Source organism: Melanotaenia boesemani, chromosome 9 (assembly GCF_017639745.1).
Source record: "Melanotaenia boesemani isolate fMelBoe1 chromosome 9, fMelBoe1.pri, whole genome shotgun sequence".
NCBI classification, from domain to species: Eukaryota; Metazoa; Chordata; class Actinopteri; order Atheriniformes; family Melanotaeniidae; genus Melanotaenia; species Melanotaenia boesemani.
In genome coordinates, this window is record NC_055690.1 from 35,518,769 (window position 1) to 35,546,595 (window position 27,827).

A 27,827-nucleotide genomic window follows, 5' to 3' on the forward strand; every position below is an offset into this window, starting at 1 on the left:
AACAGACTGCACCAACTAAAAATCTGAACGAGTAAAAAATCCCCAATTTTTCCTCATAGATAACCTCAATTTAATCTTTGCACAAAACATCCGCCTCTGGTTTAACCCTCGAATGTTCTGATTATTTGCAGGATTGTGTAAGTTCTGGTTAGAAGCTGACTGTTAGAATACATCTCTTGGATAATTACCTAGGATATAAAATGTCTGTGAAACTTCCACAGATCACCTAAAGGGTAGCGATCCATGACAGAGCTACACACCACCGTTCCTGAGACTCTGATGGTGATGGAAGTGATAGCGCTCAGGGGTGCCGGAGATCTAGAAGAGCTTTTAGGATTATTGCCCGTAAGGAGCAATCAGGCTATAAAGGTACAAAAAATTAAACCATTAAAGAAGTTTAATTATTTTATGTAAAGGTTTAATCAGCATCGTGGATGGAGTGTGACACCAGTTCCTGTTTTAGCTTATTACTATATGATCAGACTTTAGTTCATACATGTTAGCATTCCAATCTAGTATCCAATAAACATAAAGTATGCATAAACAAATAAAAACAAAATAATTAAAAAAAATTCATTTATTTTGTGCATAGAGGATCATTTTATCATCTTAAAAGCATAAAGAAATCTGTCAGCACAAAAGCAGATTTTTGTCCATACTTGAGGTTGTTAGGTTTTTTTAGGCTTACAGTCTCTGTTAGCATTAGTGCTAACCCATAAACAGTCTACAACATCTCTCACTCAGTGGATCTGTGGTCAGACCGCAGCATCCTGCTTTGCACAAGTTGTCTGCAGCATGATTTCCTCTGCAGCCTGTTCCCCTACAGCACTGTCGGCCTGCCTCCCCCTGCAGAGGAACATCTTCCTGATTATCTCCCTGAACGGAGCGTCAAGGTGGAAGAACAGCAGTGGGTCGAAGCAGACGTGCAGCACGCTCAGCAACAACGTCGACTCCTTCCCCAGAAACAGTTCCTTTTTGGTTTGGCAGTCCGTGATGACCTTGGTCTGGGCCAGCGTGTACGGCGTCCGCACCGTGTGGTAGGGGATGAAGCTGAGTATGTAGGCCAGCGCCATGGCCGACACGCTCACCACCACTCGCTTGGCATCCACCCAGAGTTTGGGGTCACTGCGACTGCGCAGGAGTCCTTTGAGAGCCAGACTGCTGGAGATGAGGACGGCGGCGGAGGTGTTGAGGAACAGCGCCGTGCAGAGGAAGATGGTCAGGGCGTGCCAGTGTAGGCTGATGCCCATCTTCAGAGAGGAACAGCTGAGATATTGTTGCACCTGAAGGGAACAGCAGAAGGTTTTATCAGCAAGAGAGACTCATGGGACACACCAGTTCATACCAGGTCTATTAGCCTAGACATAAATTTAACCATCTGTACCAGTACGCAATGGTGTAGATTTCCCTCATGCAATGGGGGCTCAGTCAGTTACAGACCAACACAACTCTCTCAGAGACACAGTTCCTGATCTACTAAGGTAGAGGCAGGGTAGAGTGGGTAAACTGGAAGCCACATCCCAGTACCTTGATCTGCTTGATGGGCAGAGCCATGTTGGGCACCATGATGAGCAGCAGCAGCATCCAGACGACTATCGACAGCAGCCATGCGAAGCTGGCCTCCTGAAGCTGCAGCGAGCGCACAGTCTGGTGGTCCTGCAGGAGAACAGAGCCATGAAACCACCACGGCCGACCCACACCCACACCCACCAAGTCCATCTGATCAGGACAGCAGTCAGCTCTACCTGCAGGTAGCGGTCGGTGATGATGAAGGCGAGGAATGTGATGGATGCGTACAAGCTGATGTAGATGGTGACGGCGCTGGCCTGGCAGTGGAACACCATGAGGTTCCACGGCGCCGCTCCCAGGTCCTTCAGGATCTTAAAGGGCAGAGCGATCAGCAGCAGGATGTCGGCCACCAGCAAGTTGACCAGGTAGACGCTGGCGCTCTGTTTCTATGGTAACACAACCAGACAAATGTCAATCACAGGTCTCATCTGCATCCATTAAATGCAAACCTCAAGGCTGTCAGAGTCTTCTGGTATGTGCAGTATGTGGTTTTCTGGTGTATAAAGTAAGGGACTTAAATAGGAAGCCCCTCATTTTGGCTCAGAAAGACAAACTCTGTTGGTTTCTAGAGTTAAAGTGTGAAATAAGAGATTCACTTCTGACATTTTCAGGTCTTTGGACCTGCCTTCCAGTTCTACAGTAAGGAACCTCTGAGTTATTCTGGACCAGGATCTGTCCTTTGACTCACATATGAAGCAGGCTTCCAGGACCACCTCAGAATGAGGAGCATCCTGTCTCAGAGCGATGCAGGAAACCTGCTCCATGGATTCGTTCCCTCCAGATTGGTTGACTCCTGGATATTGTTCTAGAAATGTTCTGAAAACTCTCCATCTGACCCAAAATGATACAAAACTTATCAGAGATCATATTTCCCCAATTTTATCTTCTCTTCATCTTCCTGTTAAATCCGGAATAGAATTTAAAATTCTTCTCCTTGCATATAAAGCTCTAAGTGACCAAGATCCAGTGGATCTTAAAGATCTCAGAGTTCCAGATTTTCCCGTCAGAGCTTCACCCTCAGACTGCAGGTTTACTGGTGGATCCTAGAGGATATAAAAGTAGAATTGGAGGCAGAACCTTCAGTTATCGGACCTCTCTGTGAAACCAGCTTAAAACCTTCCCTTTTGATAAATCTTATAGTTAGCCATCGCTTGGTCATGCTGCCATCGGCTGAGACTGCTGAGGGACGTCTCGTGATGCACTGAGCTCGTCCTTCCTTCTAATCTCTCATCGCTAACTTGGATTTGTCTTCTTCTTTCTCAGCAGCTCTCTAGATACAAGTTGCGGTGCTTGTTGATCCCTCTTTCCAGTCCTCTCCACCCCAACCAGTCAACGTCGTTTTTATTTTCTTTCCACGCTCACCCACCACCCTGTGCATGTCCAGGGTGGAGGATTGAATTGAAGGAAAATCCGTTGGTTTCATTAGGTACCAACGGATTACAAAACTTTTTCTGCAGACCATTTTCTTTTATTCATTATCTACACCGCTTTGTCCATAACGGGTCGCAGGGAAGCTAGAGGCTAACGCAGCAGGTGAGAGGCAGGTACACCTGGTGCAACCACTCCATAGGGAGAATTCACAGTGAGCAGTTAACCTAAAATGCATGTCTTTGGACGGTGGGAGGAAGAGAACCCTGCATTCACGGGGAGAACATGCAAACCACCCCACAGCCGAGGCTCGAGGCTGCGGTGCTAACCATCAAGCCACCGTGCAGCCACAGCATCATCAACGATAATACGTTTTTACAGCCTGGCTTGTAAAACCTGTTGTACTGGACTAACGTGGATTTGTTTGAACTGGATCAGCTCCTTGAGACAACTTTGTTGTGAAATTTACTAATAAAGCTGAATTCAACTGCTTCCAGATGGATGGAAATCAGCCAGTTAGAAGCAAGCAGGGTAACAGAATCTCCTCGTTCCAGTCAGCTTCGTCATCTGGACGCTCAGCTTCACTCATCACCTGACTGCAGTCCTACCTGAGGTCTGCGGCAGCGGATGAAGGCCCACAATGACAGCAGGTTTCCAGGGAGACCCACGATGAGGATGAGGATGTACAGGACAGTGAAGGGGCCCATGTGGTTGTTGACGATGCACGCCTCTCCGGCGCTCCGGTTGGAGGACGACATCGTGAGGAGCTTCAGTGCTCAGCTGAACCTGGAAAACAGTCCTTCCTGTTGGCTTCATTCATGCTGAAAACGATGAAACCGCAGAGACGAAGAGCAGGAAGGTGTGATGCTGAACTTACCGGCTGCTGTGATTGTGGTCTGGACACATTCAGCTTCACCGTCTGGCTGGAAACAGGAAGAAATGAGCAAACATGCACAGAATTAGTTCTTATTTCAGCTTGTTGGCCGTCCTCGGAGCAGTGTCGGTATTTACTTGGAGTTTCTTTACAGAAGCAGCTGTGACGGGTAAAAGTGGGCGGCCTCTGTTGGAAAAAGTTCAGTCACAAACTGAAGGAAGTTCTTTCATGTTTCCACGACTTTCTAACTCTTTCCGCTCAGCGTAGAATGTACTGCATATGATCACACTTCATCACAGAGGAAGCGGCTCACGGCTGATCTGAAGACGGAAGCATCGGATGGTTCCCGTGACGACCCCAAAGTGATGAAACCTACAGGAACTTTGTGGCTTTAGTGTTGCTTTATAGGAACCGCAGTAAAATTAACTTTTTGAAGCCTGTGAGTCACGGTGTTGTCTGCATGAACGGACATTCCCGTCACAGTTCCTCTCTAGCTTGTATTCTTTTTAAAACGGTATTTAGCCAGGAATCTCCCACACCTAACTTTGGCCCATCATTCAGCTGGTCAGGAAACATTTGGCTCCAGTCCAAACGTAGTTGCTGACCCTGCTGTAGATGGAGGATCATCAACATCTGAGGAACATTTTTCTGAAATTGTTCCACAGTTTTAGATCCAGTTTGTCTCAGATTGGTGAAGCTCTGTCCATCTTTCCATCTGAGAGACTCTGCCTCTCTGAAATGCTCCTTTTATACCAGTCATGTTACTGACCTGTTGCCAGGTAACCTGGTTAGTTGTCCAATGCTCCTCCAGGTGTTTCTGGTTTGTACCAGGTACTTTTCCAGCCTTTTGTTGCTCCTGTTCCAACTTTTTCCATCAGATTCACTATCAGCTCATATTTTCATCACATAGTGAAACGTCTCAGTTTCATGTCACCTCCACCGTGTCAAGTGGCTTTCGGTGTTTTTAAGATTATTACCAGTTAAAAGCAGAGTCTTTACAATGTGAAGAGGTTTTTAACTAGGTAAATGTGGTGAACCAGCTGGTTTTACCAGGCTGGCTCATATGCTGGGTGTATTTCTCCACAATAACTTTAAAATCTTTAACATTTCCTTTGAAGGACGAGTGCTTGCAGCTTGTAGATCACAGTGCATGTCGTTACAATGCTTTGCTGCATCGGTGCATTTTTACTGGTTCGTTTTTATCCGTTTTAGCCAACCTGGGAGTTCAGTCGATCCAGTTTTTGCATCTTGTAACAGACCTGGATATAAACACAGAGCAGCTCAGGAAATGGGTATTCGGTGGATGATTTCTCTCTATAAACCTTAAACATCAGGACAGTTTTTCACCCACATGCTGAACCCTGCTGCTCGTCCCACAAATGCATTTTCTAACAAATGTGTCTCCATCTAAAAGGAAAGTTAACAGACTTTCCAGCTGCGTTATTACCAGGAAGCTTTATTACGTCAAAAAATCCACTAAACACTCGTTTACTGACTTTTTGAGTAATAATTATATTTTCTACTAAAATTTTTGACCATTTCTGCTCCAGTGTTTGTTTCATGAAGACATGAAAAATAAACCGTTGTGGTAAACTTGCTTATTTATCTACATGTAGCAGCTCTGATATAAAACTGCTGCAGGATGAAGATCTTCATCACCTACCCACAAACCTCTGTCCTGTTTTCTGTTAGACACGTTTTTATCTTTCATGTGAAAAAATAAAACATGAAGAATCATGTGCACGCTTACCGACGTGCACATGACGACCTGAAGTTATCTCAAAGTCATGTGCTTATTTTTCTTTGGTAAAATATTTATTCTCACTAAGTAGTTTTTATGTGAGAGAATTCTCACTTTTCGTGCTCCTTTTCTTGTTTTTAAACGCTGACTTTTGCAGGATTGAAACCAGACGCAGAGAAACACGTCGGTACTTAGAGATGCTGCTGTTATCATGCTGGTAAATGGTGTAAAAGTGGAACAGAGCAGAAGGTGACCAACATGGAGCTGCTGAACAGGAAGCAGAGAAAACTTTGTGGTCAGGTCTGCAAATCAGGAAAGTTTCCTTTGCGTCAGTCATTTACAGGCCTTGTTCACGGGTTAAAATGAGCCAGCACTGCTTTACCCTGAATGGTTGTAGCTTTAATAAGAGCTGCTAGTCCTGCAGCTCGTTGATTCTTCTGTTTATTTTGTCTTATCGGTGTTGTGCATCGTTTCATGAACATACACATTGAGCCCATGGTCTTAGCAGCCTCTGGTCATGTTGTTGTTAGTAATCCTGGATGCAAACTAACTTCCTCAGCGGGACAATGATGTCCCTTCTCTTTAGGTAACGTCATGCAGCCTTATTACACAACACGGCTTTTAGTAACACAATGACGCTTCTTATAAATCTCCCACAGAAGGTTGCAGTTAAATGTCATCAGCAGCAAAAAAATCACCTAAAACGTTTGACTCCGACTTCCCTTCTCTGCTTGTCTGAGGACCCAAAACTTTCAAAACACTGTTGTTTCATGGAAGTTGAAGCTTTAACAGGAGAGACAACAGGAAGCAGCTCAGTTCAGCAGCCAGTTTGACTTCTTTACTTCCAAACGAGCCAAAATTATAACAGTAAAATGTCCTTTTCCTTTAAACTCTGCCAGATTTCCATTAAATTATAGTCATCTGAACCCTCCTTCAAACAGATCAAAGTAGAAAAAAAGGAATTAGTTTGGATTTTTATGTTGGATTTCATGAAATAGACAAAAATGTCCAAAAAGAGACAAAAAAGGACCCAAATCAGACAGACTGGACCCAACACGAAGGGATTTATTCTGTAAAAAGACACCATAAACTATCAGATGATCCAGCCTTCATGCTTCTCCATCAGAAACATGAACCTCAGAGCCAGATGTCTATTATCTGATTAGACTTTTAGAGTTTTATTCCAGTTACAGAAAGGATCCTCCAGTCTGAGCATCATCACCGTCATCATGGTTCCAACATCAGCCTGTAAATGATCAAACAGACCTGTTTACCTCCTGTTCTGTCCTCTTCAGGGGTCTTCAGACTAGGTTGAACCCCCAGGATACGTCCTCCAGGCCCTGGGTTTGATCTGGTGTGTAGCTGCAGATCATGTGCTCGATGCTGAGGAAGCCGAAGGTGTTTTCCTGTCTGATGGCAGCACGTTGCTGCTGTCAGCCTAACCACAGGCCCCGCCCCCTGCAGCGCATGAACACGTTAACAGTCAGTTTCAGGCTGATTTATCAGCTGCTTGTAAATGTCAGGGAGAAAACAGATCATATTAACCAGAAATAAAAGTGTTACCATCAAATCTGCAGGATGACTCAATCTTTAAAATTCCTAGATTATAATTTGACTCATTTTCTATTTATGTTTGCATCTGCAGATCATCGTGGCTTGTGTGATCTGTTTCTGTACAGCTTTTTGTCTTATCTTTCGCACTTCAAGGGGGAACTTCTTTATCTGCGGCATCTCTGAGGTAAAAAAGGAGCCAAGCCAAAGATAAACCAGCACATTTAAATAAACACAAAGAGGAACCTGCTGCACAAAGAGCTTCAACTAACACTGAATCTAATCAGTGACTCGGATATTCTGTTGATTTACGACGAGTCAGGCCTGGAGACCTGGAGTCACCATGGCAACCGCTGACTAAAAGCTGACAGTTAGATTCCCATACAAGTATACAAGGAATATGAAGAAGGATGAAGGAATGTTGCTGCTGCTGAGGAGAGAGAACCATCATTGAATCAAATTTATTTATAGAGCACTTTTCATACAGAAGTAGCACACAGAGCTTTACAATGTAAAATGTTCACAGAAACCATGTTTGCAAAAAGAAAAAACATAAAACAGCAATTAAAATCCACACCTACTCTTTCTTTCTATCTATCTATCTATCTATCTATCTATCTATCTATCTATCTATCTCTCTCTCTCTCTCTCTCTCTCTCTCTCTCACACACACACACACACACACACACACACACACACACACACAGCAACTCTTAACATAATTTAATCTGGTTTGACTCTACTGTGAAGTAACAATATCTTGGTGATCTGTCCACACCAGGAGCCACCATGACCACAGAGGCTGCACCACAGGGATAGCCTAGGTCTGGGCAGGCCGGGGCCCTGCACTGCAGCCATTAGGGCTCCTAGACACCCAGACCACGCCCAGACCACTGTAACAATCCTGCAGACCAAGCAGGCAGTGGTCCCAGCATGGAGGGTCTCCATGAGGAGTACACTGGAGTTAAAAGTAGAAATTTAAATAAACCTAAAAACCATAAGAGCAGTAAGAAAGGCCCATCAGACTTCTGCATCCATCTCAGTCTGTTTAATTAATCTGGTGATCTACTGTATCGAATGCAGCAGAACCAGGACAGAAAGTTTCCGTTCGTTCTAAAACCAGATTCATATTTTTCTAAAATATTCTGTTTTTTATTAAACCTGTGTAACTGAATAAAAACAACTATTTCTATCATTTTACTTAAAACGGTGAGTTGGATACAGGTCGGTATCAAGAATGTTTGGGTTTAAATGACTCTTCTTCAGACGGGGCCTCGCCACAGCCGTTTAACAGGCAGATGGAAAGACGCCCGTCTGAAGGGAGTAATTCACCACATCTGAAAGCTCACCATGAAATGGTTGTAACAGTGCTGTGGGAATTGGGTCTAAAAGGCAGGTTGTTGGAGGCTCGACCAGGGATCAACCAGGACAAACTCTCCAGTAACAGCAGAGCTTCAGGTCTGTCAGGATCAATATTTAGTAGAAGACTGGATCTGATAGCATTGATTCTACCTCTGAAGTGGTCCTCTTCCTCCTCGGAGGACTTGTTAAAATCTGTGTTTATTAAAAGGTCTTGTAGCGACTATCTGGTCCTATCATTTAATCGCTCTGGGTGCGGGGGATGCAGGTTACTGAAAGGTAAGTTTGGGGTTTTTTCCCATTTAGGGGATGAATGAAAAAAAGAAAAAATGAAGTCCAGGATGGCGGTCTACAGCAACAGGATGGACTTCTACAATTTACTTTGAGGTCTTTGATTTGCTCATTTCTGCACGGTGGTTTGGATTTTATTATTTTAGTTTTGTCTGGAGCTGCAGCATCAATGACTGATTTCAGTTTCCTGTAAAAATGATCTTCAATAAAATCTCATGAAGCAGGTAAAATCTGAGCATATGAATCAAACCTGCAGAAGTCACATCCTTTCCTCACAGTTCTCACTCCTCCTCCTCCAGCCTCCTGCTGGATAAAACTGGTGATGTTTAAAAACACAGCATGTTAGGACCAGGTCCAGGGACACACCAGTGGACAGGCCAGAGGTTAGGACCAGGTCCAGGGACACACCAGTGGACAGGCCAGAGGTTAGGACCAGGTCCAGGGACACACCAGTGGACAGGCCAGAGGTTAGGACCAGGTCCAGGGACACACCAGTGGACAGGCCAGAGGTTAGGACCAGGTCCAGGGACACACCAGTGGACAGGCCAGAGGTTAGGACCAGGTCCAGGGACACACCAGTGGACAGGCCAGAATTAGGACCAGGTCCAGGGACATACCAGTGGACAGGCCAGAGGTTAGGACCAGGTCCAGGGACACACCAGTGGACAGGCCAGAGGTTAGGACCAGGTCCAGGGACACACCAGTGGACAGGCCAGAATTAGGACTAGGTCCAGGGACACACCAGTGGACAGGCCAGAATTAGGACTAGGTCCAGGGACACACCAGTCGACAGGCCACAGGTTAGGACCAGGTCCAGGGGGTGTCCTCTTAGAAACTCCTCTGGAAGAACTTCAGAGCTGTTGTCAATATGCAGGTTATTAAAATTTTGCTGTATTTTGAGTCTATTATTTAAAAAGTCAGAAAATTTGTGTATAAAACAGATTCCAAGTAAAGCTTGTCCTCCTGGACCTTGTACAGGTTGGATACTCTCTGTTCATGTTCATCAGTCTTTTTACTGAGCTACAGCTCTCACACCTGGACGGAGGAATGTGGAGCTATAGTCTATACCGGAGTCTGTCCAGTTATAAAAGACCTTTCTGTTAAAATCCCAGTTAGAACAGTAGCCTACAGGCTTAGAATAAAACTTTAAAAGAAGGTCAGATCTGACAGAACCTCTCACGATACAAACAAAACGTAACCAGGAAAAAAGTTGGAATTCACTAAATAAAACTGGAGCATGTGAGTTAAAATATTAGAAGATAAATAAAATCTGTTTTATTTAGGTTCAATCCCACTGGGAAAAATCAGTAATGGAGGAACCTGAAGATGAAAAGTATAAACAGCTTTTACTAAGGTAAGGCAGGTTGTTCTGGAGCAGCGTTTCTGTTAGCAACCAGTGCGTGTCAGTAGTTAAGGAGCTCATTTAGACGATAAAAACAGGAAGAAACAAGGCTCTTAGAGTACCTAAATCAGGGATCTGGTCCTCGTGAGCTACTGTCCTGCAGGTTTTGGATTCTACCCTGATGCAACACACCTGACTCGAATCACTGGGTCATTAACAGGCTTGTGCAGAGGTGTGTTGTAGTAGGAGAAATCTAAAACCTGCAGGACAGTAGCTCACGAGGACCGGAGATGGAGACCCCTGGAGAGTGTAGCTCTGGATTAAGAAGTGGAGGTAGACCGGAGCGTCTCGCTCGGGTCCTCCTTCTCTACCTGCACCTGACAGGACTGAAAAACACCCCGTTCATCACCTTCAAGTTTCTTTACCCGCCAGCTTCCCACCTTAGATTCCACAACTTTATATGAATAAACTGAACTTTGAACCCTCCTCAGCTTCAGTCCTTCCTGAAAACATGACAGGAACAGATTTTCTTTTTTGTTCTTTTTCTGCTTTGAACAACCTTTTGTACCAAGTAGACTTTTAGTCCTTCAAGCCAGACATGACAGCAGAAGCATGAAATACCAGAACTGTTTACTCGCCCCTAAGAAGGTGTCGGAGGAAATAGATCTTTTTTTTTTTGCAGATGCTTTTAATGTGATCTGTCAAGACTTTTATTTACTAAAACGGAAAATCCATCAGAAATCACCTGGAACATTTACTGTATGAATAACTGTTGTCATGAAACGGCCCTGAAAGGAAGTGAAGAAAATCACTTCCTTTCAGGAGAAAAACCCACTTTACTGAACTCCCCACAGATCTGGCAACAAAGAACCGTCACGGGTCCAACATGAACTGCTTCACGTGAGGAACTTAAACCATCCCACTAAGCGGCATCAGACCAGAGTCTCATCATTAAATATAAACCAGTGAGAAGTGAAAGTACTAATGTACATATTTCTGACGTTCACTATGAAGCTCAGCTTGTTCTCATTGACAGCAGCTGCAGAGGAACTGAAGACATTGGGACCCATTTTAGGATTATTTAGCTAATTAATTTATATTATTTCACTTTAATTCTCAGGTTTTGCAGGTCAAGACAATAAAAATCATCATCTGGTCCTTATTTGTCAACCTTTTCCAGAAAATATTCCAAATGTCATCCTACAGATAAAATTTAAAAATGTGTTGAAATTAGGGGAAAGACTTTAACAGGTTAATTACAGTTAATTAATTACAAAAAAATCAATACGGTAAGAAATTAACACATTTAATCGCAGTTTAAATTCCATCAACATGGAACGTTTGTTCGTGCACAAGTCCCTGGTACACCAAACATACTGGTGCACAGGTCAGAGCTCAGCTAACAATACCACTCTTTTTCTTTCCAATCCGATACCAGCTAAAACACAAGCCAGTATCGGTGATACCAATCCGATACCAGGTAAAACACAAGCCAGTATCGGTGATACCAATCCGATACCAGGTAAAACACAAGCCAGTATCGGTGATACCAATCCGATACCAGGTAAAACACAAGCCAGTATCGGTGATACCAATCCGATACCAGGTAAAACACAAACCAGTATCGGTGATACCAATCCGATACCAGGTAAAACACAAGCCAGTATCGGTGATACCAATCCGATACCAGCTAAAACACAAGCCAGTATCGGTGATACCAATCCAATACCAGCTAAAACACAAGCCAGTATCGGTGATACTGATCCGATACCAGGTAAAACACAAGCCAGTATCGGTGATACCGATCCAATACCAGCTAAAACACAAGCCAGTATCAGTGATACCGATCCGATACCAGGTAAAACACAAGCCAGTATCGGTGATACCAATCCAATACCAGCTAAAACACAAGCCAGTATCGGTGATACCGATCCGATACCAGGTAAAACACAAGCCAGTATCGGTGATACCGATCCAATACCAGCTAAAACACAAGCCAGTATCAGTGATACCGATCCGATACCAGGTAAAACACAAGCCAGTATCGGTGATACCAATCCAATACCAGCTAAAACACAAGCCAGTATCGGTGATACCGATCCGATACCAGGTAAAACACAAGCCAGTATCGGTGATACCGATCCAATACCAGCTAAAACACAAGCCAGTATCGGTGATACTGATCCGATACCAGCTAAAACACAAGCCAGTATCGGTGATACCGATCCAATATCAGGTAAAAGACAAGCCAGTATCGGTGATACCGATCCGATACCAGCTAAAACACAAGCCAGTATCGGTGATACCGATCCAAAACCGATACTGTACAGAAACTTTAAGTGTAGGGAAAATCCCTTTCAACACAGCTATGCTTAGTGGAAAGAACGTTTCATTTTTATAGAAAACTTTGTGACTCAAACTGAAATTACCAGTAAAATACATAATAAATACATAAATCCCACAATAATTGCATACATACATATTAAAATATTTAGTTACCATCTGTCTAAACAAATGAGAGGGATTAATGTGTTTGTCTTTCTATCCTATTAAACATTTTCATCTGTATTTTTATTTCTAAAAACACATGGCAGCTTTACTGGATATTTAATGACAGCAGCCTCTGCAGCCTCCTTACCGACTGAATTTAGGCCTGAACTGATGTGACCTCAGGACACATTTCACGCCAAGCTGAGCTCATACAGATATTTACTGCAGATATTTCATAACCACATTTAATGTTGTAACAAAACAAGATGCAGCAGTCTTCAGAATAAAAACTCACATCTGTAGCATCACCACAGCTTCACATGTCCCCCCTCTGAATGGTGGTTTGTACCTGATAGTACCTGATAGTACCCGATAGTACTTGTTAGTACCTGATAGTACCCGATAGTACCTGTTAGTACCTGATAGTACCTGATAGTACCTGATAGTACCTGATAGTACCTGATAGTACATTTAGCTGAGTCCCACCCCTAGTTTAAATAAAAGAATCTGTATTTATCAAGCATACAGGTGAGTACAAACATCAGTGAAGCCGATATGGGAACAACTGAAATGATTTTTCTTCCCAGAATTCCTGCAGAGTTTGAAGCCAAATGAACATTTATTCCACTCATTTGTGTCAAGTTAACATTTATTATTTATTATTTACTTTATTATGAGTCAACACAACGTGTTTTACACAAATAAAACCAGACTATATATTTAAAGTTTATTTGTTTAAGTGCAACACAAAACAATAAGCTCATCTTAAATACCGTGTTAAAAGGTTGTGTGAGAACAGAGGGAAGCTAATGATTCTGAATATCAGAAATAAAAAGGATGACTCAAACGTCCTCTTTTGGAAACACATTCATCTTTCCAGAACTTTCCTGTTTGTTTCCAGCTTTATTTGTCCAGGACAGGCTGTAGTCCGGACCCAGACATCAGACAGAAGCTGGTATAATCCAGCTCAGGGACGGGGGGCGGGGCTTGGTCTATCCAGGATTGTTAGAAAGAAGGCTGTAAACGTCATGAGGCTGCTGGGATCGCTGGGATTTATCTGCAAGTACAACTGAGTGTCATCAGCATTAAAATGATGTGAATAAACTGTGAAGATGTCGTAAGTAAACAGAGAACAGAAGGAGGCCCAGGACCAAACCTTGTGGAAACGTTGTTAGAACAGAAGCCGATGGCAGCCACGCTCGACTAATATACATTCTAATCACCATAACAAAGCTTGTTTTATCAAGATGACGAGATTATTAAGTTGGGCTTAAAGGTGAGTGTGTGACACCTGATTTTAATGCCCAGAATAGACGCAGTGCTGAGAAGCTGCAGCTGAGACGTTTCAGTCTGTCAGCATCTTCTGAAATGATTCAGTGTTCCCAGATCACATTTATGTCCTTTTCAGTTATTTCCTCTTTTAAACAAATGACTGGAATGTTTTTTAAGCATTGATGATGATTTTCCTTCATCACTCCTGCATCATCTCTGTGCAGATAAGTGACCACACGATGTTGCCAAAGTGCAAGAAAACCACGAACCAGTCTGTTCCAGACCATCATGGTGACCTTGTTCTGTCCTCGGCTACAGAACGCTGATGTGTTTGGTTGCCGGGGTGAGCGTCGTCCTCCTGACGGAGCTCATCCGCCCACCGCTGCTCCTCCTCTCCACCTGAGTTTGGGTCTGGGTGGTGCTGAACGTCCTCCTCAGACCCAGCTGGGCCTGGAAAGCCTTACAGAAAATAAAGTAGATGAGGGGGTCCAGGCAGACATTTAACACCGACACCATGATGGTTATCTCCTTCAGGTAGAAGAGACAGCGGTTAAACAGGCAGTCCTTGTCCTTATGAAAGGCGTAGGGGACCCGGACCAGGTGGTAGGGGACGAAGCAAACGCAGAAGACGCTGACCAGCACCAGCATGTTCCTGCGGGACTTAGCCAGCTTCTTGGAGTGGGAGGACGTGGGCTGCCTCTGCTGCGCCAGGGACAGCCTGCGGGAGGTGCTGTAGTAGAAGAAGATCAGGGAGACGAGGACGCAGAGGAAGATGGCGGCGCTGCAGCTGTGGATAATCTTATAGAAGACGCTCAGCTGCTTGCTGTGCAGAACGTCGCAGGATACCCTGACGGGGACAGAATCCATAGGCTCCTGGGTGAGGACGGATATGAGGACGTAGGTACCCGTCATGGCCAGGAGGAGACCCCAGGTTGCCACGGAGATGATGTGAGCAGCTCGGACCGTCTGCAGGAAGTGAGTTTCTACAGGATGGACGATCTTCAGGTACCTGCAGAGAGGAGAGAGGGGTCAACTCCAGACCTGATAAATCTGATCCAAACCTTATTATTTCAATTGAGTTCTGTTAAACGAACTTTTCTCTGTGTGTGTGCTTGGTCTTCTAACTCTGCAGGGACTCATGTGACATGACTGACACACAGATTCTTATAGCTAAGAAAAGAAAGATCAATAAAACTTTATTGTACATGAGAAGTTTTACAACAATGACTGCACCAAGAGACAAGACAGCCCAAGAAAGGAGAAATAACCTATAAAAACATTCAAAAACGACCAGAAAATACAATAAACAATAAATAAAAACGAGGAATGTTTAATAAAAAGTGTAAAACAGATGACGAATTACAGTAGAAATTCAGTAGAAAAATAACCCACTCAGGCTTCATGCTGAGCTGATTCCAGCAGAGGGCAGCATAACAACTAACATCCATCAGCTTCACTGCGAACCCAGATCTGATCCTCCTTCCTGTCTGAAAAAAACTCCCCCTCCACTTAGTACCAGGTCGTCCTCTTCATCAGGACCACCTTCTAGTATCTAGTACCAGGTCGTCCTCTTCATCAGGACCACCTTCTAGTACCAGGTCGTCCTCTTCATCAGGACCACCTTCTAGTACCGGGTCGTCCTCTTCATCAGGTCCACCTTCTAGTACCGGGTCGTCCTCTTCATCAGGACCACCTTCTAGTACCGGGTCGTCCTCTTCATCAGGACCACCTTCTAGTACCGGGTCGTCCTCTTCATCAGGACCACCTTCTAGTACCGGGTCATCCTCTTCATCAGGACCACCTTCTAGTACCGGGTCGTCCTCTTCATCAGGACCACCTTCTAGTACCGGGTCGTCCTCTTCATCAGGACCACCTTCTAGAACCGGGTCGGACCTTTTTAATCCTGGTGTGATAGATGAAGCAGGTGGTGGAAACCTTCCTCAGAGGTTTTCTCCATGTTGACATGACAGCATCACACAGTTGCTGCAGGTTTGTCGGCTGCATCCATGATGAGAATCTCCCGTTCCACCACATCCCAAAGCTGCTCTACTGGACTGAGATCTGGTGGCTGTGGAGGCCGTTGGAGTCCAGTGAACTCATCGTCATGTTCTAGAAAGCAGGTGGAGATGATCTGAGCTTTGTGACATGGTGCATTATCCTGCTGGAAGTAGCATCAGAAGATGCTCCACTGTGGTCATAAAGGGATGGACATGGTCAGCAACAATACTCAGGTAGGCTGTGCTGGTTAAACCAGGCCACGTTGGTACTAAGGGGCCCAAAGTGGACCAAGAAAATCTCCCCCCACCATTACACCAGCAGCAGCCTGAAGCGTTGATCCAAGGCAGGATGGATCCATGTTTTCATGATGTTTCCAGCAGATTCTGAGCCGAGCATCTGAATGTGGAGCTGAAATGGAGACTCATCGGATCAGGAGTGGCAGTGGGTGTGGTCTTCAGAGAGACGATAGCATGAATCATTAACAGTAGAGGTCCCACCGCCCAGCAATTTGGCTTTTCTACCTTCCATGCCCAAAAGGCAGCCAAGTGGCTGGATTAGTTCTGAGCTAATATCCCAACTCAGGTGTGAACAGACAACCTTTGTTCTGTAAATGAGGCAATTTCTCACACCAAACTGAAAGGGAACTAATGTTGCTTTGCCTTTACCTGAATGAGTCAGTGTGTTGTAATGAGGGAGAGGTAGAGGTTCAGAACTAGTCACAATATTTATTCACGTCATTGCTTTCCTGAAGGATTGTAAGCAAACCTTTTCCAGCATCACTGCATCATAACATTTGTAGATAATCACTTCGTGTGAAATGGTTTGTATCATGACTGTCGTGTGATTTCTAGTCTATGAAATGTGCATTCAAAGTATCACATGGTTCACGTTTCTCACATGGCAAGCTTTTTTTCTTTTTCTACCGATTTCACAATCCCCACACCACACCCAGTACGCCTGCTTTGTCATTTCCCATCTATCTTTCCATCTATTTTATTTATTTTTGTTGTTTTAACCAGGAGTTTCTGTGTTTGTCAGCAGCAAAAGTCAAAAATGGGTAGATGAAGGTAAACTTCATTTAGGCTACTATAAGCACCCGTGTCAGCTCACAAGCTTGAGATGAACAGCACTCCTGCATTCAGACCTTCAGAGGGTCACATTTTGTAATAAAGAAAAGTAAAAAAAAGCAGCACTGGATTTTTGTCATGTCATACCACATCTTCAAAGTTAGGTCTTTAGGCGGCACCAGGAATGCGTACGTGTGCACTTGTCTTATGTGGACCAACATTTATGAAAGCAGATATAGTAATAAAAACATAGCAGCCATGCAAACAGCAGACGAGAGCTTGTGACAGAGGCAGTGACTTCAGTTCAGGTTTATTTCTGTAGAACATTTATGTCCACAGTGCTGCATGGTTCTAAAAATATATATGTAAGCCTATGACATACACATAAATATAGGTCCCTCAAGAAGAATATAGAAAGAGTTCACAAATAAAAACACCTCAAAATAAAATAAAACCATATTTTAAAATAAATAAAAACATTATCACATAAAAACACAAGGCCACTTGAATACAGACGACGGGAGAAACAGGATTTCTAATCGTATCACAGATATTTGCAGTTGCTCTACAGTACGTGAGAAAAGGCAGTCTGTGCTATTATACGATGGTCTGGGTGAATACTCCATTCTGATTGGCTGGAGGGTGTCCATTAAAGTTTTATAGGACACCTATAAAAAATTCTGGTCAAATAGCCTTACTGTTGTAAATTATTGTGCTGGCTAAATGCTAGATGGTAACCGTGGCAACAGAAACTCAGAACATACATTAACATACGTTATTTCACAGTTTATTTATCACAACGGCAAGACAGTGATACATGATGATACATGAGGGATTTTATAGTTTCCTTTAACCTGTTTGCTGAATTTGATGATTTTGAAGACTGGGATGAAGCATGGGCATGGTAGCAGGAGTGAGACAGCTCCGGGGTTTTGATGCTTCTGGGACGTCACGTTTCTGCATTTATCTCTTCAGAATCAAGCTCTTGTCATGTCTTTACTGCAGAACCAGGACTAATGAAACCACAAAGCTGTGTTTTTGCAGCATGAACTACATGTGAAAGTAGAAGTCTGACACCAGACTGCACCTTCGGAAACAACCAACACCTCACTGATTTAACTTCAAAGTTTTCAGTCGTTCACACTGTTGAAAGGAAGTCTAATCAGGTCAGAGTCATGAGGATGTCACACCAAAGGAAACCGCATGTAACAGATGGCTTTCATTTTCTGCATTACAATGCATTTAAAGACTGATTAAAACACCCAGTATAAACCAGTATGTAGCAGCTTTTAATCGCAGTATAAACCAGTCTGTAACAGCTTTTAATCCCAGTATAAACCAGTCTGTAGTGGGTTTTAATCCCAGTATAAACCAGTCTGTAGCAGCTTTTAATCCCAGTATAAACCAGTCTGTAGCAGCTTTTAATCCCAGTATAAACCAGTCTGTAACAGCTTTTAATCCCAGTATAAACCAGTCTGTAGTAGCTTTTAATCCCAGTATAAACCAGTCTGTAGCAGCTTTTAATCCCAGTATAAACCAGTCTGTAGTAGCTTTTAATCCCAGTATAAACCAGTCTGTAGTAGCTTTTAATCCCAGTATAAACCAGTCTGTAGAAACTTTCAATCCCAGTATAAACCAGTCTGTAGTGGGTTTTAATCCCAGTATAAACCAGTCTGTAGTGGGTTTTAATCCCAGTATAAACCAGTCTGTAGCAGCTTTTAATCCCAGTATAAACCAGTCTGTAGCAGCTTTTAATCCCAGTATAAACCAGTCTGTAGTGGGTTTTAATCCCAGTATAAACCAGTCTGTAGCAGCTTTTAATCCCAGTATAAACCAGTCTGTAGCAGCTTTTAATCCCAGTATAAACCAGTCTGTAGTAGCTTTTAATCCCAGTATAAACCAGTCTGTAGAAACTTTCAATCCCAGTATAAACCAGTGTGTAGCAGCTTTTCATCCCAGTATAAACCAGTCTGTAGCATCTTTTAATCTCAGTATAAACCAGTCTGTAGCAGCTTTTAATCCCAGTATAAACCAGTCTGTAGCAGTTTTTAATCCCAGTATAAACCAGTCTGTAGCAGCTTTTTATCCCAGTATAAACCAGTCTGTAGCAGCTTTTAATCCCAGTATAAACCAGTGTGTAGCAGCTGTCAGATTGGGAGGTAAAATGATGTAAAATGAATGTATGAATAGATGTAGCAGCATAAAGGTCGACCAGAAGAAGAAAGCAGAATTTATTACTAACAGAACTTTGTAGAAATAACACACAGATCAGCAGTGACCAAACCTTTTCTCATCTCATCGTTCTCTCAAGTCTTGGCTTTCAGGAGAAAAAATATTGTTATTGAAACAAACACACAACAGAAACTATTTCCATGTTTCCACTTTTTCCTCATTTCCAGTTATTCCTGCTACTATTTACCTGCTATCCTCACTAAACCAACTCCAGCTCAGCTGCTTTGTGGCACCACCGTGCATCAGAAACGTCTTCTTGGCTTTATTCCAGCCATAGAGGAGCATTATTTTTCTTCTTTTCACACACACATAGAACTTTCTGCTCACTGGTTGATCTTTGGCTGCTCCTGATTGGACGTTACCGTCAATCTAAGCTCTCTGATTGGTGGAAAGTCTGACAGGAAGTGGCTTCATCATCATGTCCAGGTCTAAATAGAGGTCTCTTAGCAACATAGTAGTGATGGTGATGTTTTTATGGTGAAATGTGATAAATAATGCTGTTATCATGGATCATTGTGGATTTACCAGATAGAGTCTCTGAATAAAACTACATTTAGTGGCTGGATTGTAAACCTCCTGGACGGATAGAAATGCTGGAAAACTTCTGTAAATCATCTAAACAGAAAGCACTAAAATGTCATGAACCCCCTGCTCCACCCTGTGCTGGAACCATGCTGGTTTTAGGCTTTCAACAGTGAGATTCTCACCATATATAATGTATGCTGGTTGAGTCCTGTCATTTGATGAAGCCAAAGTTGAACGAACAACATACAGTCTTACTTTTTTTCCTTAAAATAGGGACAATTTGTGGACATTAATCAAGATGGCTCTAATGTTCAAAGCCTCAGGGACGCCCTGTGCTCTTTGGGGATCCCCTTGGGGGATCCTGGTCCCCAGGTTGGGAAACACTGACCTAAAGGATAAATATCCATCACAGTTTACCCCACAGAGCTACACACTACCGGTCCTGGTGGTGGATAAGAGAGACCTCAGGGAGACCTGCTGGAGGTTTAAGGGTTAATAGTCCATAAAATTACAATGAAAATGACTGATTACGGGTCGACACCGGGAGGAAAACAGTAACTAAAAACTGAAGATTGGTGTCAGTCTCAATGCTCGATGGTGATGTAAATGTTCAGCATGTTTTAGTAAAATGCTGCATGTGTTTCCTGGTTCTCTGTGAAAGCCGTGCATACAGAAACAAGGGCTGGCCACAGCGTTTACATGCCACCACTTCCTGCTTTATTTTGCTGCTATATTTGTCTGGAAACATGTGTGGATGAGCAGGATTCTAATCTCTTAATCTAAGCTCTCTGATTGGTGGAAAGTCTGACAGGAAGTGGCTTCATCATCATGTCCAGGTCTAAATAGAGGTCTCTTAGCAACATAGTAGTGATGGTGATGTTTTTATGATGAAATGTGATAAATAATGCTGTTATCATGGATCATTGTGGATTTACCAGATAGAGTCTCTGCATAAAACTACATTTAGTGGCTGGATTGTAAACCTCCTGGACGGATAGGAATGCTGGAAAATGTCTGTATATCAGCTAAACAGTGGTTCCCAACCTTTTTTGCTCGGGGACCCCCTTCATGCAAGCACTAAAATGTCATGAACCCCCTGCTCCACCCTGTGCTGGAACCATGCTGGTTTTAGGCTTTCAACAGTGAGATTCTCACCATATATAATGTATGCTGGTTGAGTCCTGTCATTTGATGAAGCCAAAGTTGAACGAACAACATACAGCCTTACTTTTTTTCCTTAAAATAGGGACAATTTGTGACATTAATCAAGATGGCTCTAATGTTCAAAGCCTCAGGGACGCCCTGTGCTCTTTGGGGGATCCCCTTGGGGGATCCTGGTCCCCAGGTTGGGAAACACTGACCTAAAGGATAAATATCCATCACATTTACACCACAGAGCTACACACTACCGGTCCTGGTGTAAGAGAGACTGCAGACTGCTGCACGTGTTTCCTGGTTCTCTGTGAAAGCCGTGCATACATAAACCAGGGCTGGCCACAGCATTTACATGCCACCACTTCCTGCTTTATCTTGGGGGACTCCACATACAGTAAATAAACCTGGAAGCCTGAACAGGGATGAAAGACTCGATCCCAGATTTTAATTTTCTAACGAAGGAGACGGTTTGCACAAGAGAAAGCTGCCATTATAAACATCACAACAACAAAGCAACAAGCTGAGACAGAGGCCAGAGTCTTCTTGGGTATTAGAAACATTCAGGAAGTGACTGCGGTGAGAGCGAACAGCTGCAGACGTTATCTCTGCAGATCAATCACACTGATCACGCGCCATTTTATCCTCTGAATCTGGAGTGTTGGAGCATCTTCAGGTACAAGATGCAGCACGTCAGACCGAACGGCTCCTATTAGTGCTCCTCTTATTCTGATTTAATTCAGTCACAGGCTGTCGGGAATTTCTCAGTAATAAGAAAATAAACTAATGCTCTGATACGTAAATTTAGTATGTGTGAAATAAACCATGAGGAGGGTTTTATTTACACTGTGGAAACATTTTACCTTCACTTTTACTTTTCTTTCTTATTAATTCAAATAAAAAGGAACATTTCAATGTTCCCCAATAGAAAGAATGCAGAACTTTAAATATGGTCATTTTCAAAATGTTGGCGTTTGTTACTTAAATTGGGAGTAAACAGCGTTTCTATGAGCAACCAATGCGTGTCATTTAGACGATAAAGATGAGGAAACAAGGCTCTTAGAGCAGGGATCTCCAACTCCAGTCCTCGTGAGCTACTGTCCTGCAGGTTTTGGATTCTACCCTGATGAACACATTTGACTCAAATAACTGGGTCATTAACAGACTTGTGCAGAGGTGAGTTGTGGTAGGAGACATCTAAAACCTGCAGGACGGTAGCTCACGAGGACCGGAGTTGGAGATCCCTGAATGCTTTGCTATATGGACAATATATGCACTAAAACAGAATCTCATATTTTATTCCCAGTAGAAGATAAAAACATGTCAGAGGATGAAACTGACGTTTCACCATGTGATGAAAATATGAGCTGATAGTAAATCTGATGGAAAAAGTTGGAACAGGAGCAACAAAAGGCTGGAAAAGTACCTGGTACAAACCAGAAACACCTGGAGGAGCATTGGACAACTAACCAGGTTACCTGGTAACAGGTCAGTAACATGACTGGTATAAAAGGAGCATTTCAGAGAGGCAGAGTCTCTCAGATGGAAAGATGGACAGAGCTTCACCAATCTGAGACAAACTGGATCTAAAACTGTGGAACAATTTCAGAAAAATGTTCCTCAGACTTTGAAGATCCTCCATCTACAGTGTAGAATATCATCAGAAGATTGAGAGAATCAGGAGGAATCTCTGTGTGCATGGGACAATGCTGGAAGCTGGTGATCTTCTGCATTAAAAGCAGACATGATTCTCTACTGGAAACCACTGCATGGACTCAGGAAGACTTCCAGAAACCACTGTCTGTGAACACAGTTCACCCTGAAACCCACAAATGCAGGTTAAAGCTCCATCATGCAGAGAAGAAGCCAGATGTGAACAGGATCCAGAACCAGCTTCTTCCGTCTTCTCTGGACCAAAGCAAAGGCAAAGTGGAAACCTGGATGAAGATGTGAACTAGTTTGTGGAAAGCATGGACGGCGTGTCCTGCAGACTAAAGAGGAGAGGGAGCATCCAGCTTGTTATCAGTGGACAGGTGAAAAGCTGCATCTCTGATGGGATGGGGCTGCATTAGTGCCTATGGCGTGGGCAGCTTCCACATCTTTCTGCATCATCTCCTCCTGTACGTCCTCCGTACAGGAGGAAATTATGAGAGAGCAGGATTTTCAAATAAATGTCCATCACATTTGTAAGTTAAATGAACCCTCATATCCCAGCGAGCTCTGTGAGCCGCTCCACAAACAAACAGCATCAATGACCTGGACATGACCATGTTTTAGTCCTACCTGTTAGCTGCAATGTAGCCCATGAACATGATGCTGGCGTACATGTTGAGGTAGAAGGCGGAAGCGCCAAAGTTGCAGTAGATCTGGCGGATGGGGACGGCGTTGCTGGCGTAGTTGAGGATTCGGATGGGGAGGCAGAGGCTGATGAGGAAGTCGGCAGCGGCCAGATTCTTCAGGTAGATGGTGATGCAGCTGGACAGCTGACGCTGCCGTCCACAGAAGTAAACCCTCAACGTGAAGCCGTTGAGGATCAAACCCACCTGAGGAGGAAACATTTTATTTATTTTATCATGCCAACCCACCAGGAAGATGAGTAAAATCTGAGACTTACAATAAACGTCAGCATGTAGATGACCATGAAGAAAATGTGGGCTGACTGGTCGGCCATTTCACATGAAGTTGAATTCAACGTTACTGACGACTGGTTGTAGGACGAGGTCGGTCCTGGTCCACTGAGGGAACTCATGTTTCCGGATGCTGGTAGAAAATAGTTTGAACAGCGTCAGCTCACACAGAGGAACCAGCGATCGCTCAGAGAGAAGTAATTGTTCATTTCTTCTCAGCCTAAACTAAACACATGAGCCACTGGCCAAAGTAAATCTGACCAAAACCAGTCCAAACTGGTCTATTTCTAAGCCAAATCTCTGGCTCTGATTTCTGCACAGGCATCAGTGAATGCTTTCTTCTCTTTCATCATCACTCTGAAACCGCCTGAGTGGTCAGGTTGGTCTAGCTGCACAGAAACGCTGCAGAAGATGTCTGCTGTTGCCATGACGATGTTCATCAAAGCTAAAGCCACAAACCATTCAAATGTTCTGTTTAGTAACCAAAGTTACCCACAGACATCCAGACATCGCTTCATGTTCTAATTCAACTTTACATCTCTTCTAGCTCTGATCCACTTTCCTAAAAACAGGTTTTGTGCTTTGCCAGACTGACATTAAAATTACGAATCTGTTCTAAATGGCTTTCCTGCTTAAAAAAAAAAAAAAAGTTACACCAGTTACCTAGACTCAGGTTTACAATCAGTCAAGTTCTTCCTCACAAACACCCCTGAACGAGTCTGAAGTTCGTGAACGGTGGAAGCTCAATGGATCAGGAGAACGTTAAAGCCTTCGTGTCCAGTGAGATGATCATAAACCAGGCTGCAGAAAATAGCGTCGCAGACAAGAGAGTCATAGTAAAAACTGATTAAAAACTACGAGTATATTTAATCCATTTTCCTCTGAGCTGAAAAGACGTGGGCTGATCCCACTGCAACGCTCCGTAGATCTGGAAAAGGTTGAAGCTCCAACTGTTATCATTTTCTTCTCTAAATATGTACATAATTGTTATTTGGTATGGTGGGCGTTTGGACACCTAGAAAAATTTATGTCATCACACCTGATACAGATGATGGTTTATTCACAGAAAAAATATAGTTTTTGACTGAAAATTTTCTTTATTAAGTTTAATTAATTTGAAAGTTTATATGATATTTTTTTGTTTGTTTTGGTTCATCTGAGGAAAACAAATGAAATCCATGGATTGCAGATAAGAAAATAGCCATTTACAGTCATATTAATGTACAAAGTCCCTGTCAAATGAACTAATAAATAATAAATAAATTATATTAAACAAGGAGATGGAAGTGTGTCCATTACCGCCACCTGCTCATGCTGACTTCATTTTAACACTTTAATGTCGTATGTATCATATGTGATACAAACAGTTTCTGAGACCTTTTGCATCACTTTGTGGTAAAAACTTAATTCAAAACCCTGTTGTACACAATCTGATACTTGTCTTCTGCCCCCTGGTGGATACTATAATAATACAATAAAGCACTACAATAATTTGACACGGCATGGCAATTTTTTTTTTTCTTTTTTTTTTTTTTTTTTGTTAAAAAATTGGTTTACGTTTTCCTAAAGAGCCAAATAAAGGTGTCAGATTACAAACAAACAAAAAAAAGATGTGTAAATATAGTACGTTTACAGTCATCATCCACTTTATCAGGTCCACCTTCTAGTACCGGGCCGGACCCCCTTTTACCTCCAGAATTCCTGGTGTGATAGACTTCACAAGATGTTGAAAACATCACACGTTTTAGCTTTTTTTCTTTTAATATGAATCACTTTGTTTTGCAATTTGTTTTGTGTGAAAAGTGCTTCATAAATAAAGTTTGATTGATTATCATAATAAGGGTTTTTCATCTGGTATTTCAGTTTCAAAACTTGTTTCCTTATTCAACACTAATGCAATTGTGCAAATACCTGGTTAGCTTGGGTTCATTTGCAGACTTGGTGACAGTAATCTGCTTTATTTATCTAGTTTTCTTCACAGCAAAAATAACTAAAAAACATCCCGTGACTCATAGCGTCAGTCATGGAAAACATCACCTGCATCATCTGCATAGAAGAAAACACCAAACACTGGTGTAAGAACAGAGGACCGGCTGCCATTAAAAGGTCACAATCTTTTTAAGAGATAAAGTTTTGCTTGTAGCTGCAACTTCTCTTGTGGAAACATTTTTTTAAGCTGAATTATTATCAGATGGAGCTGTTTGCACCTCAGCAGCTAAAGACTGTCAGGTCTGAACCACTGCATCAGAAAATCTTCAGAAGCTCCTGAACTTTGGTTTAAAGCTGTTAAATGTTTCATTTCATCAGGAGGTTCCTTTTCCTTCCAAAATCTTTGATTACATGAAACTGAAGATACTTTCTATGTTTAACAGAACTGGAACAATCATACACAGCTGTGTTTTGTTGTTGTACTTCAGGAAAGCAGAACATACGCAGACTGATGAGATCAGTTATGCCGATTTTTAACATTCTTTCTATAAACACAGTAATATGATATATGGAAGGTGTAGAAGTGAAATACCTGCAGGACTCACCTGTGTGTTGCTGTCAGGGTGGATCTGCTAATTTAAAGTGACTTCCTGCTGCACAGTGTTCACATCGGGGGGCGTAGGGAGGAGGAGGAGGAGGAAGAGCTGCAGAAAAACCTCGAAACGGCTGTAACTGTTCTGCTGTCCTGTGTGCAGCACCACTGATCATTTGCAAGCCAAAAAACACATCTGATACACACCTTGGACACCTTTAAGGAAGTGAGTCAGGAAAAGCCTCTTGGTGAGATTTATGTTGTGGGTCAGTGAAAAAAACAAGTTCTTAGAAACACTAGAACTGAGCAGAAAAACCCAGAGCTACAACAGGCTGCAGCTGTCTGCTCACCTGAAGAGGATTTCACTTGAATTACATATGAAATGTGCAAACATGGGTTAATGTGAACCTGAATTTATGCTTTCTATTGGTTAACAGATGGTTTAAATGGTTTAAATTCACTAGATTTTAACTCAGTTCATCCTATCACAAATCTTTCATTTAAAAACAATAGTAATGTCTTTTTTTAACATTTTTTTTATTTAGAGTCAAGATTTGACAGTAATTTATTTTAACAGTGAGCTTTGAGTGAATGTAGGTGGATAAAAAGAAGAAAACAAGTTGCAGCAGGCTGATGTGCCTCCATGACAGCAGGAAAACTAACCGAGCCAGTTTTCAGAGCAACATTCCTGCACAAGGAAGTTTCACTGCGGGAATTCTGCCCGTGTCAGTAGCTGTGAGGAAGTGGAGAACACAGGTGTAGTATTTTTGTCTCAGGTATAGAACAGAAGCAATGGCACAAGTCATAAAGTTGAGTAATAGAAACAGTAGCGTGTTTGCACACTGCCCTCTAGTGGTGACTTTACTAACTACATCCAGTTCGACTGTAAACATTAGAAATCCAACTTAATGGTTTTAATCATTAAGCGTGAGTACTGGATCATTTCTAATCTTTATCAGTCAAGATTTTATCAGACATGGAGCTTAATGAACTTAATTAACAATTTGCTTCAAATAAAACTCACCAATAATTACTAAAATATACACAAAAAACCACTTTGTTAGACCTTGTAGTTCCAGGTTGCACCCTCTGTTCGCCTCAGTACTGCCTATGTGTGTGTGTGTATAACCCCAGAATTAAAGAGCCCTGAATATTCTGATTCAATAAGAGTTTAAACTGATCACTCCTCTTCATCACCAGACCAGGACCACAGCGAACGCATGACGACTTATCTATGTTGTGGTTTCCCACCACTGCTGGTAGAATGTGTTTCTATTTAACGCTTTAATTACGATTAATTACAAAAAATTCACACATTGAATCACAGCGAATTCTGAAAATGGCACTTTAACTTAAGGTCCGTTCATTTTGGGCCAGGGATATTTTCTATTTTTTTTTTCAACTATTTGCAATTGAAATGCAATTAAATACATTTTTCCAAACGTTACTAGGGCTGAGTTACAATATTAATGTCTCTGTCTATTTTATTCTGTTGTCCACTAAAATCCATTTAAATTAAAAAGTGTTGTATTTTGGGATAAATGTGATAAATCCAGAATAATTAGTTCCAGAGGCTCAAATTCATTTGATTCGTTCTTTAAATGGAGTCCCACCCCTAGGTCTATAAATATTTTGAGCTGAAGGAATTACCGTCACATGATTCTGCTTCAGCGTCTTCCATTTATTAAACAGTGGTGTGAAAAAGTTCCTGATTTCCTGATTTTTGTCACACTTAGATGCAATAGCTTGCAGTGAATCTTTTACAGCGGAGGAGTGTCGGCCTTCTCATCTTTGCTGAATTGTTGTAATTCAGAGAGGTTGGATGGCTCAGCTGGCAGAACGTCTGTT

General features: G+C 42.6%; 2 protein-coding genes across 5 annotated transcripts; both read right to left on the minus strand.

Moving 5' to 3' along the window:
* Positions 1-562: 562 nt before the first annotated feature.
* On the minus strand, positions 563-6,966 carry gpr171 (G protein-coupled receptor 171). Of its 4 annotated transcripts, none has more exons than XM_041995216.1 (6): positions 6,827-6,966; positions 3,815-3,860; positions 3,546-3,723; positions 1,746-1,955; positions 1,528-1,656; positions 563-1,283 (listed from the first exon to the last, which is right to left on the minus strand). In XM_041995216.1, the coding sequence occupies exons 3-6, from the start codon at positions 3,693-3,695 to the stop codon at positions 756-758; spliced, it is 1,017 nt and encodes a 338-aa protein (XP_041851150.1). In that variant the 5' UTR covers positions 3,696-3,723; positions 3,815-3,860; positions 6,827-6,966; the 3' UTR covers positions 563-755. The 4 variants fall into 4 exon arrangements, with proteins under 4 accessions (XP_041851150.1, XP_041851151.1, XP_041851153.1 ...); XM_041995217.1 differs by having other exon boundaries at positions 3,815-3,856; positions 6,827-6,949; XM_041995219.1 differs by having other exon boundaries at positions 3,815-3,856; positions 6,819-6,949.
* A 6,215-nt stretch (positions 6,967-13,181) lies between these two features.
* Positions 13,182-26,179, minus strand: LOC121646299 (P2Y purinoceptor 14-like). The gene is made up of 4 exons (XM_041995212.1): positions 25,993-26,179; positions 23,446-23,591; positions 23,115-23,374; positions 13,182-14,866 (listed from the first exon to the last, which is right to left on the minus strand). The coding sequence occupies exons 2-4, from the start codon at positions 23,578-23,580 to the stop codon at positions 14,170-14,172; spliced, it is 1,092 nt and encodes a 363-aa protein (XP_041851146.1). The 5' UTR covers positions 23,581-23,591; positions 25,993-26,179; the 3' UTR covers positions 13,182-14,169.
* Between the last annotated feature and the right edge of the window lie 1,648 nt (positions 26,180-27,827).

Coding starts and splice junctions, on each gene's coding strand:
- gpr171 (XM_041995216.1), bottom strand. CDS start 3,695: ATGTCGTCCTCCAACCGGAGCGCCGGAGAGGCGTGCATCGTCAACAAC. Junction 1,956..3,545: donor TCCGCTGCCGCAGACCTCAG/GTAGGACTGCAG, acceptor GTGTTACCATAG/AAACAGAGCGCCAGCGTCTA. Junction 1,657..1,745: donor TCACCGACCGCTACCTGCAG/GTAGAGCTGACT, acceptor GTTCTCCTGCAG/GACCACCAGACTGTGCGCTC.
- LOC121646299 (XM_041995212.1), bottom strand. CDS start 23,580: ATGAGTTCCCTCAGTGGACCAGGACCGACCTCGTCCTACAACCAGTCG. Junction 23,375..23,445: donor TCTACATGCTGACGTTTATT/GTAAGTCTCAGA, acceptor TTTCCTCCTCAG/GTGGGTTTGATCCTCAACGG. Junction 14,867..23,114: donor GGCTACATTGCAGCTAACAG/GTAGGACTAAAA, acceptor TCCTCTCTGCAG/GTACCTGAAGATCGTCCATC.